This window comes from Dipodomys ordii, unplaced genomic scaffold (genome assembly GCF_000151885.1).
Source record: "Dipodomys ordii isolate 6190 unplaced genomic scaffold, Dord_2.0 Scaffold58, whole genome shotgun sequence".
In the NCBI taxonomy this organism is placed as follows: Eukaryota; Metazoa; Chordata; class Mammalia; order Rodentia; family Heteromyidae; genus Dipodomys; species Dipodomys ordii.
This window is the reverse complement of record NW_012267274.1, coordinates 5,857,646-5,871,624: the sequence shown is the minus strand read 5'-3', so window position 1 is coordinate 5,871,624 and position 13,979 is coordinate 5,857,646. Positions and strand designations below refer to the sequence as shown.

At 49.5% G+C, this 13,979-nt stretch overlaps 1 protein-coding gene across 1 annotated transcript in view; it reads right to left on the bottom strand.

Annotated features, from left to right (window-relative positions):
- The window catches only part of Nkx1-2 (NK1 homeobox 2), a 2,435-nt gene extending 1,447 nt beyond the window's left edge, over positions 1-988 (bottom strand). Inside the window, exons 1-2 of the mRNA XM_013021890.1 lie at positions 700-988; positions 197-316 (exon numbers count right to left, since the gene is read on the bottom strand). Coding sequence (XP_012877344.1) covers positions 197-316; positions 700-988 — 409 coding nt within the window. The remainder of the gene's footprint in view (positions 1-196; positions 317-699) is intronic.
- Between the last annotated feature and the right edge of the window lie 12,991 nt (positions 989-13,979).

Here is a 13,979-nt window from a genome sequence, read left to right as displayed (position 1 = left end):
GCCCCTCCCAGAGACTCTCGGAACAATTACCAGATCCGCAACCCCGGGCCCCAGCTCGGCCGCCAGAGGCCCCCGGGGTCCCCAGACGACTCCTGCTGACTTGGGGGAGAAGTAGGGGGGGGCTATGCGGCTCCCAGTCCTCCCCAGAGACCTGAGCCGCCACCCCAGAGGTCCCTCCAAGGAATCTGGAGCCCGCCTCCACCCCCACCCCCACCCCCACCCCCAGGCAGGAGTCCTGGTTTGGGTTTGATTTGTTGTAATCGTCCATCCACCAACTGTGCTGGACACTCCCCCGGGGGTCCCGTCCACATCGGGGCTAAGTCAAAACGGGGTCCCGAAGAGAGAGTACCCGAAGTTAGCCCAGCCCCACCTCCCCCTCCCCGCCCCGTCCATTGTTGGGTCGCCCGGAGCGAGCGGGCCGAGGCGGCGTCGGCCCCTGCAGGTGTCCCGCAGGGCTCGGAAGGGCACCCGACCCGGTTCCTCACCCCTGAAATGGGGATGATGCTAAAGGCGACGCCAAGGTCACACGACCTCTATTCCAGCCCGTGGCGAGGGCGTGGAGTACCAGTCGGAGGAGGGGGCCGGAGCCGGGGAGGCCGGGCGTTCGCTTTCCACTTGGACTGGTGGCATTTGCACGCCTGGGTGTGCAGGGGCGCGGCGGCGGCGGCAGCCCCCGCGCCTGCTCGCCGCGCGCCTCACCTGCGCCCCCCGTGCGCCTCCGACCGCTACCCGCGCCGCCTCGGCTGTCCTCGGGGCGTCTCCGGAGCTTACCCGGGGTCTCGTGCTTTCGGAGCGGGTCCGCGGGGCTGGCGTCCATCGCAGCTTCGGCCGCGGCCAAACTTTCTCCGGTATCCTGGGGAGGAGCCGCGGGCGCCGCGGGCAGCGCGGCGCGCGTGAATTTCCGCGGATCCAGGATGTCCAGCACCGAGAAGGAGATCTTGTGGTGGGAGGGCGCCGCCTGGGCTCCGCCGTCCTGCCACGCCAGCATGCCGGCCGCCCACGGGCCCCGGGGGCCGGCGGCTCGGGGTCCGGGATCGCCAGGCGTCGGGGTAGCTTTTCGGCCCGACGACCTCCAGCCGGGATCTGAGTTGACTCCGCTGAGGGAAAGTGGGGAGGGGACCTGGGGGCGGGGCGGGAAGCGAGTCGCGGGGGGCCGCGCGCCCATTGGCACCTGGGTGTCTCGGGCCCTCGCCGCGGGCAGGGTGGGTGCGCAGGGTCCGCTGGCCGGAGGCGGCTCCGCGAGGCGGGGCGCGCGCCTGACCCGCGGGGACAGCGCGACGGATTGCACGAGTTTCCACCCGACCTGCAGAACTTGGCTCGGCCCAGGATCCCCCCTCCCCCGCCCCAGCCCTCCCCCTACCCCCCGGAATCCCCGGGGCACACACAGCTCCCTCTGGCTTGAGTTTGCGTCCTCGCCCTGGGACACCTGCCTTCTTCCACTTGGGGATGCCACGGAGGCCAGGACCAAGGGCATCCAAGGCGAGGCGGAGCGCATCTCGCGAACCACCGCGATCGCTTCAGAGTCGTCTAAACGCATCCGAGGGGAAAGCCTTGGCGGCCTTGCGGGTCACCGCGCACAAAGCGCTGCGGCCTCCGCCATCTCCCTCGCCGATCTGGGAGTCCCTGTGAGGAGGGGGTGAGGGTGGGAAGCCTGGCGTAGACCACCACCGCCTTTGAAAGAAGAGAATGCAGAGGTTCAAAGAGAGCAAGTCGTCTGTCTAGAGGTAGAGAGTTCGCAAGACAGTCTAGGCTGGACCAGGGCTGGATTTTTGTTTGTTTGTTGCTTGATTGGTTGGTTTTATTTCTTACCGTCTGTCTTGGTATTTCTCACCGGAGAGGAGGCTTTCTCTTTTACCCCAAAAGCTCTGCAGAGAACCAAGGGAGACCAGCGGCAGGCTCGGGGCAGGGGACACGGGCGGAGGGGAGCTGCCCAGGTGTGTTGAGACCCCAGGACCCGACCCTTGAAACGCTGCAGGCCTTGATTCTCACCAGGGTTCTGAGCTCTGTCCCCAAGAAGGAAAAGGTTAAAAGAGGCTGGCTGGTTTGCATTAAGATCAGGGAAGGGAGACTAAGATGGGCCCCATCTGAGTCTCCCAGGTCTCCTGGGGTGGTAGTTGTTGGGGAAGCTAAAGCCACCACACCAGCGCCAGTATAACTTTTTTCTTGTCACTGGCAGTCATGAAAGCAGTAGGTATTTACTTCGTGGTAGTTTCTGAGGCTTTCTCCAGTCCCCTCCACCCGGAGCCTCCACCAAGAAGACTGCTTCTCCTTTCTTCCCGGCCCCATGCTGTTTCCAAACAATGACCTAGCAATTAATATTGTCTAAGGCAGATAAGAAGTAGGAAGGGGAGGAGAAGTCTTCTCTTCAAGGGCTGGGAGCTACTAATCTCATCTGTTATTGAAGAGGCGTTCTTAGAGCCCTGCTCCCAGTAGCTTTTCTCATTCAAACCTTCGGCCCCTCCCCGAGGTAGCCACCATATTCTCTGCAGACTTGAAAGCCTTGCCGACACTCAAACCAGCTCCAGTCCCAAAGAGAAGATGGATTGTGCTTTTAAAGCTCAGGACAGGAAGTTGCCCGACCCAGACCCACCGGACCATCTCTGGCCCAAAGGAATGTTTCAAAGGAGGAAACCCAGAGAACAGACAACCCTGCAACGGAGACACAGCACCCCGAAGCCAGAATCCTCCAGAATACACGCTGAGAGTTCTTCTCTGTTTAGACAACTCTTTCTCACCTAGTTCTCACTTACTTAAAAGGAGAAGAAAAAAAAAATCTTCCTCTTTCCCCTTTAGGATTAGATGAGGGCCTCGAATGCTCCCAGCCTCCCCAAATCTTCCTTTTTCTTTCCCCTCCACTACTGACTTCAAAGGGTCTACATTTTCCTTCCCACACGCATCTCTATGTAAAGATGCCTCTATCAATCATCTATCTATATCCTAAGTACACTCAATATAGATACAAACAATAACATTGTATTATATATATATATATATACATGTATATACACCTATAGATATAGACAGACAGACAGATTAGATTCCTCGGGACAGCAGGAAACTAGATCTCCATAAGGTTGCTCCAGAATGAAAATACTATGTGTGGTTTCCTCCCATTGCTTCCAATCCTCCTCTTACTACTTTCCTGTATTTTACAGGGTGGAGGAATTAGCATGCCTGAGGTCACTTATATCCCCTCATGAGGGACAAGGAAGGCCTCTTGCATAGCAAGGACAACTGGAATCACTGTTTTACACTTGATAAATTGCCTTACAAGGTTTTGCTTACATTTTATGAGTAGGTTTTCTTTTGTATGCGTTACTTTTCCTCTGAAGTCTAGGGGTGTTAACTATAGGAAAAGAGCAATGAGAGAGAATGTCAACAACATATAGAGGCCATCCTTTTTCTTATTATTATCTTCTTTAAGTAGTGGCACAAAGGGTTTCAACTTAACATGTCAGTTTATGTGTACAAATGCATCCTGATCAATGTAACCCCTTCCCTGCCTCTCCCCCATCTCTCCCAACTCCACCCATCCCCTCAAGTTACCATTTGCACATTTAGTTCCATTTGCACATATGCACATTGAGTACTAGGACTGTTTTCACCCTCCCCTCTCAAGGTCATACTCTTTAAACCTGTAGATCTTTAAGAACTTCTTTGTAGTGAATTAAAAATTCTTGCCTTTTTTCCCCCTAGCATTTCTTTTCTTTTTTTGTCAGTCGTGGGGCTTGATCTCTGGGCCTCAGTGCTGTCCCTCAGCTCTTCAGCAAAAGGATAGCATCCTACCACTTGAGCCACAGAGCCACTTCCAGTTTTCCTGCCTGGGCTGGCTTTGAACCATGATACTCAGATCTCAGCCTCTTGAGTAGCTAGGATTACAGGCGTGAACCACCAGCACCCGGCTTCTAGCATTTCTTGTATGTGTGCTCCATGGAGCACAAGGCTGTGTGGACTCTTGCTCAGTGCTTGGCCTTCATCCATAGCTGACAGGGAAGAAACACTGCTGTGCCCATGGACAGAAGAGACCTAAGAGCATGCTCTCAATCATCAACTTAAAGCAAACAAACAAACAAAAATGACGTCTTCTCCCCCCCCCCGCCCTTGTATGTTACCAGTATTGGGGCTTGAACTCAGGGCATTGTACTCTCACTTGGCTTTTTCACTCAAATTTGTGGCTCTACCTACCACTTGAGCCACAATTCCACATCCAACTGTTCAATTAATTGGAGATAAGTCTCATAGACTTGGCTTCAAACTGTGATCCCCAGATTCAGCCTTCTGAGTAGCCAGGGTATGATCTTCAGCTTAAGAGGAAATCACATAAGAAAGCTTAAGGAAATTTGTTTTCAAGCTACTTGCTTTATGTAGACATGTGTTTATACTGGCTTGCTCCTATTTAGTGCATATGTCCACATCCAGCCAGCCATCTTCCCCTTGCATGGAGTTGATTTGATTTTTTTTTTCCAGCATGGGTATTAGCATTCCGCCTGAGTGCTGTCTTTAAATTGCTTTGATGCTAGGTGGGTTCCAACCCTGACCTGTCCTGATGGTAAGTGATGGCTGTAACAAGCCCAGGATCAATATTCATAGCGGGTGTCCTGGGCTGATAACACTACTCAAGACAATGTTCGCTATCAGCGTGGACAGCAGAGCTATTGCACCATTAGGGATGTTGTGTTAAATAACCTGATCCATTTCTGGGGCTATTTAATGAATTTCACAGTTTAGATAGTATCTGGAGGAGAAGGCAAAGGCTATCCCAGAGGCACTGATGCACATCGATGGTGCCAGGCTTCCCTGGCTAGTGCACACCGAGTAATTCCAGCATAGCTTTGGGGAGCTGCTGTCTGGGCTGTGAATGGTATTAACAATGGAGAGACTGGGCCTTTATGCAAAGGGAGGGAAGGCAATATTACAAACCACCTTAAGCACCTTAGATAAAATCTTATGTTTCTGGAATTAAACACAATTATAGCTCTCTAGGTAACACCCCTCAGTGTGTGCCTGCCCACTGCGGGGGAGGGGGTAAGACATATGCCAAAGAGACAGCTTTATAAATGTGATGCTGGTGGCTCACACCTGAAATCCTAGCTACTTAAGAGGCTAAAATCTGAGGATCACAGGTCAAACCCAACTTGGGCAGGAAAAGCCATAAGACTTCCACCTCCAATTAACCAGAAAAAAAAAAAAAAAAAGCTGGAGGGGCTGGGAAGATGGCTCAGTGGTAGAGCGCTTGCCTTGCATGCCTGAGGCCCTGGGTTCCATTCCTCAGCACCACATAAGAAAAAAGAAAAAAGCCAGAAGTGGCGCTGTGGCTCAAGTGGTAGAGCGCTAGCCTTGAGCTGAAGAGCTGAAGGACAGCGCCCAGGCACAGAGTTCAGGCTCCACGACCAGACTCCCCCCCCCCAAAAAAAGCTGGAACTGAAGATGTGGGCTCAAGTGGTAGAGCACCAGCCTTGAGCATAAAAGCTAAGGGAGCTGGGCATCAGTAGCTCATGCCTGTAATCCTAGCTATTCAAGAAGCTGAGATTTGAGGACCATGGTTTGAAACCGGCGCAGACAGTCTATGAGCCACTTATCTCCAATTAACTACTCAGAAAAAGCCAGAAGTCGTATTGTGGTTCAAGTAAGTAGATTGTTAGCCTTGAGCACAAAGAAACTCAGGGACTGTGACCAGGCCTTGAGTTCAAGGACTAGGACCAGGAAAAAAAAAAAAAATCTAAGGGAGAGCACAAGGCCCTAATTCAAGCCTGAGTACACCAGTACCCAAAAAAACTTTGAGGGATGGGGGGAGGGAAGGAGGGAGAGGAAGAGGGAAAGAGAGAGAGGGAGGGATAGAGGGAGGGAGAGAAGAGAAGAGATTTCAACTGCATGTCCTTGGTGAGGAGGGGAGGGGAGGGAATTGCCATATTACACTGGGAATCTAGAAAGTGGGAGATGTATATTTTGGAGAAAAGGAATAAGGGAGGAAAGCCAAGCTGAGACCATAGGAAGGAATTGTGATCACAGGTCCAGAAAGAACCGAGACACAGATACCATCTGGGTTCCTCTCTGCCAGTGTGTAGCCCATGCCATGTTGAACGTGAACTTGAACCCAGGGCTTCAAGCTCTTGCTTAGTTTCTTTGCACTCCAGGCTGGCTCTTATTTGAAGGCTGATAAACCTCCCACCTTGGAGTGAAATAAAGACCAGTATGATATATGCTTAAGTAGCGGTCAAAGCCCTCTGGTCTCAAATCTGCACCCAGATTTCATGCCTTTGTCGTCATCTTCTGAGTCTTCTCTCTCTGCACTCTCACAGTCTCTACAGTCTACGTGCCCCTCTTAGCTGAGCCAGCCTCAGCCTTCAGAGGGCCAGGCTGTAGTCTAAGGGAGAGAACCCAACTGGGCAAGGCCCCTGCCAGGCCAGAGGATGCTGCTGTGCCACACAGTAGACACGGCCTTGTAGGAACGTCAGTTGACACCACCAGATCTTCATATTGTCCACAAGAAACCAGATGTCTGATTCTTATTGACATATGCACAGTTTTGAATATTAGCCATCAATTCAAAATGTTGGAAATCTCTCTGAAACAGATGTTAGATCTGAAGTTCATGGTGTTGGCTATGCACATGTGACCTGACTTCTCTAATCCACTGTCCACGGGGTGTCCGTGGCATCCCCATGGCTCTGTCATTCACAAGATGGAGAGTAAATGCCCTGGGAAGGTCTTGGGAAAGTTCTTTAACTGGGGCCAGGGTTTAGACTCAGGGTCTAGGTGCTGTCCTTTAGGTTTTTCGCTCAAAGCTAGCACTCTATCACTTGAGCTACAGCTCTACTTCTGGACTTTTTAGCAGTTAACTGAAGATAAGAGTCTCATGGAGGGCTGGGAAGGTGGCTCAGTGGTAGAGCACTTGCCTTGCATGCCTGAGGCCCTGGGTTCGATTCCTCAGCACCACATAAACAAAAAGAAAAAAGCCGGAAGTGGCGCTGTGGCTCAAGTGGTAGAGCATTAGACTTGAGCTGAAGGGCTGAGGGACAGTACCCAGGCCCAGAGTTCAGGCCCCACGACTAGACCCCCCCCCAAAAAAAAAGAGTCTCATGGCTGATTTCAATCTATGATTCTCAGATTTCAGTCTCTAGAGTAACTAGGATTACAGGCATGAACCACTGGCACCCAGCAGCAGGGAAGTTGAAAATTCAACAGAAGTAAAAGGTAAGGGGTGCAAGTAGACAGGTAAGCACCAGCACTGCCCCAGCTCCTTTCTTCCTGAGCCTGGCTGTTCCCTTCTGGGTTCCCTGAGTCTTTCAGCCTCTACTGCTAATCCTCCCTCCCTGGGATGACATTCTCATCCTTGCTCAGAGTGAAACTCACCCTCACGAACTGTATGCTTGTGCCACCTGACAATGCTGTCTTCACCACACCTTCTGGGAAACTCCTCATTTTCAACTTTTTTTTTTCGTGGTCTTTTTAAATTTGAAAATGCTAAAATCAGAAGGGTTACAGTTACATAGGTCAAGCAAAGAGTGAATTTCCTTTTGGACAATGTCACCCCTTTCCTTGCTCTCTCTCTGTTTTTCTCTGCCACCCCACCCACAAGTTGTGTAGTTCATGTTCAACATAGTGTCCAGTGAGTGCCATTGCTGCATTTGTTTACCCTGTGTTCCTCCACTTCTGTGCCTCTCCTACACTCCCAAAGACAGCCAGACAAGACAAAAGAAAACAAAAACAGCCAAAATGAAAAAACTTCTTGTTTCCATTTCCTGAAGTTCATTATTTTGTATGATCAGATGCACATAGCTATTGTGCCTTTCTGTTCCTCCTAAGAGTGTCTTCCCTTGGTCTCATTAGAGACATGTCTAATTTCCTGTGTATTTTAGATCTAATTTCCACATATGAGAGAAAACACATGCCATTTGTCTCTGAGCTTGGCTTACCTCACTTCACATGATTTGTTCTAGGTCCATCCATTTCCCTGAAAATGACATATTATTCTTTCCAATGGCCATGTAAAATTCCATTGTGTATAGGTACCACATTTTGTGGGGGGGAAGGGTCAGTTGTAGGGCTTAAACTCTGGGCCTGGGAGCTGTCCCTCAGCTCTTCAACTCAAGGCAAGTTCTCTACCACTTAAACCATAGCACAACTTCTGGTTTTCTGGTGGTTTATTGGAGATAAGAGTCTCACAGACTTTCCTGCCTGAGCTGGCTTTGAACTGTGATCCTCAGAGCTCAGCCTCCTGAGTAGCTAGGATTATAGGTGTGAGCCACCAGCACCTGGCCACGTTTTTTTTTTAATCCACTTATCTATTGCAACTTAGCTATTGCAAGTAGTGCAGCAATGGACATGGATGTGCAAGTGTCCTGGCTTGTGATGCTCTGGGTAGTATGCCCAGGAGTAGTATGGTTGGGTAGTAGGGAAGATCTATGTTTAGTTTTTTGAGGAACTCCAGACTGCTGTCCAGAGGGGTTGTATTAATTTACATTCCCATCAACAGTGCAGTAGGGTTCCTTGACCCCTACATTTCTGCCAATATTCAGCTCTCTTCTGTTGAAGTGTTACTCCTTCTGAAAAGCTTCTCTGGTTTACCCCATCAGGACTCAAGTATTCCCTCCCTCCCTCCATGTTACCTGGACATGCCTCCATCACACACCCCCACACCTGATCCCCCACCCTTCCTTTTCTTATGTCAGTACTTTGGTTTTTTTCTCTGACCCTCAAGGGACCACCATCTCTTACATGGCGATGGTAGCACTACCAATCAGGGCTCCCAGACTCCCCTAGCCACGAGACAGGAGCCTATGGGACCAGCAGAACTTGCCATGTGAAGCACTATGACATGGGTTGGGAGCAACTTCATTCTGGCAGTGGTGCTGAAAGGAAACTGTCTTTTATCTTTCAGTCCTGGAGCTGATGGTTCCTGTACTTTCCGAAGTCTGGTTGTTCAGCATTCCCTTTGATTTTGTAAATTGCCTATATTCTTCCCACCCCCCTCCCTGCTCTCCTCCCAGATTTTATTAGAGTTAAATTAGTCACAGACTACTCAGTCCTCAGCCTGTCTTAAAGCCAGTGGCCACTGATCATTTGTCTTTGTGCCCATTAACACCCTGGTGTCTAGTAGGTTAAAGAATTGAATAGAATAAACAGTAGTCCAATAACATAAACCCAAAGCTCCATATTGATTAATATGAGCTCGAAACCTATACCTTAAGAGACAGCACAGCCAGACATTGATGGCTCACACCTGTAATTCTAGCTACTCAGGAAGCTGAGATCTGAGGATCATGGTTCCAAAGCCAGCCTGAGCAGAAAAATTTGTGAGATTCTTGTTTTCAATTATCCAGAAAAAAGCCAGAAGTAGAACTGTGGCTCAAGTGATAGAGCATCAGCCTTAAGCGAAAAAGCCAAGAGAGAGTTTGCCGGGGTTAAGAAGTATTTAGATACAGATGGATTCATGATGAACCTGACTTGGGACAGAGCCAGGCCTCTGTGGAGTAATCATCCGCTATTAAGCAGGACATCCACGCTGGGCAACTATTCCTTGTGCAGGAAAACCATCGGAGCAGAACCATGAGCTTAACTCAGAATGGTTATTTCTGAGGCGCTGGTAGATAGAGAGGTGTTGTGTTGTCTGGGCTTTGCACATCACTGCTCTGCCTGCGCGGCCAGTGCAGTCTACGCTCGGGCTGAGCCTGGTCTGTCTCCAGGTAATTGATACCACATGGCTGAAGTGGCGCTGGGACTTCCCCGGCTTGCCTGGAACTCGATTCCCCTAGAGTTGTTAAACAGCCAAACCTGATGTTGTCGACTGTTAGAATGTCAGGTTGTGTGGGCCAGTGAATTCTTAGTAATTTAAGCCAGGGGGACCAGGTGTGGTACCGTATGCATCTTGTGACCCACTTATGTGGAAGGTAGAGGTGGAGGATCCCAGATCCCAGGCTCTGGGACCTGAAATGTAACAAAAAGGTCTGGGAATCTGGCTCACCTGGTAGAGTGCCTGCCTAGCAAGGTTGAGGCCTCGAGTACAAACCTTAATTATGCCTTTTCTCCCTTGGAATTTGGATTTTGCCACTGGCAACCGGAGTCTTGGTTGATACAAGTAAATGTGAAAGGGCTACGCATACTCCAGCTATAGTAATAAGGATTGATGGAATCACAGATGAACTGAAATTCAGACATGATTGTAGGTTTAGCATTGGAAATGTAATGTAACATGCCCAAAGCTGTGGGGAGGGAGTGTGTATCCATCCAAATGGCAGTTTCAATATGCCACTCAGGGAGATCTGGCCCAGAAGGGGCAAGCAAGGGATCTTTGGGATATAAGGAAGCTTTTCTTTCTTTCTTTCTTTCTTTCTTTTTTTTGTCGGTCGTGGGGCTTGAACTCTAGGCCTGAGTGCTGTCCCTCAGCTCTTCAGCTCAAGGCTAGCGCTCAACCACTTGAACTACAGAGCCACTTCCAGTTTTCTGATGATTTTTATTCAAGATAAGAGTGTTAGATTTTTAAAAAGGTAGCCAAGTAGGAACAGCAGCACACACGTTGTATTCAGGTAAGGGGTAGGTTTATTCATCATTCCAGCTGGCACCAGGCCATCTTGGTCCTCCACACGGTGGGGAAAGGCCTGGGAAAGAGAGCTGGGAAAGAGAGAGAAAAGAGCTAGAAAAGAGAAGAGAGAAAAGAGCTAGAAAAGAGGGCATCTGGGCCTGGGCTAGGCCTTATCTAGGGTATGGGCAGAGAAAGGTGTGGCCACATCAAATTCAGATGTGACTTCAGCGGATGCAGATGTGACCTCTTCCAGGTGTGCCAGTTGCCTAGGTAATGCAGTTACTGAGTGGAGACTTTGCTGCGAGGAGGGTGGAGTCTGCTCACCATCCAGGAGCGGACCTTACATTCTAGCCTTTTAATAATCATGAAATAGGGCGCGAATTCTCTCTGGCTACTTCCTGCTGACAAGGGGTGCTGACATTAGGGATAAAGACTGGAATTTGGTCCCCTCCCAGAGAAGGCAGTGATCAGCAGCTGTCCCTTGGTGGCGTGAGTCCTTAGATGAAGTCTGGAGAAGTCTCATGAGGCATTGAGGGGCTGAAAAATACTATAGAGCAAATAAATGGCAAGAGGAAGGACTTGGGGCTGAAAATGTTGGTAGAAATGTTCCTAGCTACTTCTGACATCTGGTGACTAGGTAGAGGAGCAGTCAGGTAACAAAGGCAAAAATATAAATTCCTGTTGTTAATAGGTAGACAGGTATTGACATTGGATGGGCAGGCTTCTTCTACTGACCTCCCGGCTCTGGTTAATTTTGAAAGGGCAGGCACAAAGTAGCTGATGTGACATCATCTCCTCTTACTCCTCTCCATGTTCCCTTGTTCCCCAGACTGGCTGAGTCTAGGTGCCCGTTGCTGGGATGGCTTGTCCCAGTTGGTATTCAAAGAGGATTGAACTCAAGGCCTGGGAACTGTCCCTGAGCTCAAGGCCAGCACTGAACCACTTTGAGTTATAGTACCACTTGCAGTGTTTGCTGGTTAGAGATAAGAGTCTTGAGCCATGCTTCTAGCCTGGCTCTTTGCAGGTTAGTTGGAGATGGAGTCTTAGGGATTTTTCGGCCTCGGTTGGCTTTGAACTGCAATCTTTGCTATAAAAGCCCATTATTTCCAATGAAAGCAACAAGGAGATCAAGTAGAATAAGTAGAGTTTACCTGGTTCTTATCAAGAATTGCCAACAAATGTTCTGAAATGACAAAACTCATTGGATGTGAGAATATTAGCACAGATATGCCCAATATTTTAGAGTCATGTAGTCAGTACCAGAATACACAACACAAAACAAAAAAGGCAGAACTCAAAACCTAAAATTTTGACAATGTTTAGACATCTTTGCTAACAAAGTGCATCAGATGGTTAGGCCTCAGTTACCAGGGCCTGTGAAAAGAGCAAGTTGTTAGCAAGGCACCTTAGACTAGATGGAGTAGTAAGCTTGGTGGAAGGTTAAGGGTCAGATGGGGCCAAACCCTTAACCCACCATGTGGCCAAGATGGCGAATTTCTGAAAAAATGCAAAGAAACCCTGAACAAATAGATCAAGCCTACATTGGCTAGCCTTTGAGAGAGAACCTAGAAGGGGGTCCCTGGGACCCAGCCTGCGTCGCACTCTTCAGGGCACAAGCCAAAAAGTTGTAGAAAAAAAGGAGAGAAAGTTGGACATGATTAGCAGAGAGAGCAAAGACAGCCTAAAAGTAAACAGACTTCTGCCCATGTACCATTGCAGAGGCAAAAACTGTCTAAAACTGAGAATGGCATAAAAATTGACTCGCAGCACCCCATTAAATGTGTAGGAGAGTCAGTGTGGTGAGTGAAGGAGAGCTGACCAGACAGAAGCGGCGTCCCGCCTTCCCCCAGAGCCCTCTCGAGAGAAACGGCCAAGCCCCCAAAACCAAGCGTCCTGGGCTTCAGAGGTGACCGGCCTTTCAGCTAAAGGCCATAGGAGCTCTCTGGCGTGGCGCCATGTGTGGACAGACTGAGCGACAGAGAGCCGTAGAGAGTAGTTTCACTCACCAGAGTAGAGGAGTGGTGTGGACATGGATGTGAAGGCCAGCAATGGTATTGATGCGCTGTGTCCACAGCAGATAGACCAGTTCGCAAAAGGCCGTCAGAACTCTGGGTATTCCTCAGAGCAAAAAGGGGAAAACAAATAAAAAAGAGGAAAAAAACCAGAGAGGAATCCCACCTATCCTGACATTAAGCCCTTTATCCGAGTCACGGCCCCATTTGTTAGGTTTTTAAAAAAGAGGTACCCGAGTAAGAACAGCACCATGCACGTGGTATTCAGGTAAGGGGTAGGTTTATTTAGTAGACCTGCTGGGACCAGACAAGGTTGGCACTCCACTGGCAAAAGACCTGGGAAAGAGAGCTGGGAAAGAAAGCTGGGCAAGAGGAGAGCTGGGAAAGAGAGAGCTGGGAAAGAGCTAGAAAAGAGGGCATTTAGGCCTGGGCTAGGCCTTATCTAGGGTATGGGCAGAGAAAGGTGTGGCCATATCAAATTCAGATGTGACCTCTTCCAGGTGTGCCAGTTGCCTAGGTAATGTAGGTACTGGGTGGAGACTTTGCTGCGAAGAAGGTGGAGTCTGCTCACCATCCTGGAACGGACCTTACAAAGAGTTTCACAGACTTTCCTGCCTGTGCTGGCTTTGAACCGCGATCCTTAGATCTCAGCCTTCTGAGTAGCTAGGATTACAGGCATGAGCCACCGGTGCCTGGCGATAAGGAAGCTTTTCTTTTCCTCCTTCCTAACCTTCCTGCCTGAAATACAAAGGCAATACTTGGGCTGCAGCAGGAGGCTTGAGAATCTACTGGGTGGGCTTTAGGGCAGAAAGATGGGAGCAGCCTGTTTCTGCCCACACTGCTTTCCTTATGGCTTCTGGACATGAGGAAAAGTAACTATCTGGTTGGACAGTTAGAGCTGGGTTGTTGTTTAAATGCAGCCAGAAGTGAGCCTGATGTCGTCACTGCCCTTTTCTCATTTTATCTAGAGAAAAGGCCTTGGGTTTTTATATCAGGGCTCATCCATCAGTGGCCAATACTTGAAGAGACTTGCTACCCTGAACCAACATGTACTTTTTCAGGTGAGGGTCCTGAATCCCTGTATTCTTCTCTATGGCTACTGTACAGATAGTACAAATATTATTTTGCTTCTTCAGTCGTGGGGCTTGAACTCTGAGCCTGGGTGCTGTCCCTCAGCTCTTCAACTCAAGGCAAGTGCTCTAACACTTGAGCCACAGCGCCACTTCTTGTTTTCTGGTAGTTTATTGGAGATAAGAGTCTTATGGACTTTCCTGCCTGAGCTGGCTTTGAACCATGATCCTCAGATTTCAGCCTCCTGAGTAGCTAGGATTACAGACATGAGCCACCAGCGCCCAGCTTAGATTTTTATTATTTTATGTATTTCTGGAAATCAGAAGTCCTGAACCAAGCTGTCAGCAGATCTGTTTTTCTTTTTTTTTTTTTTT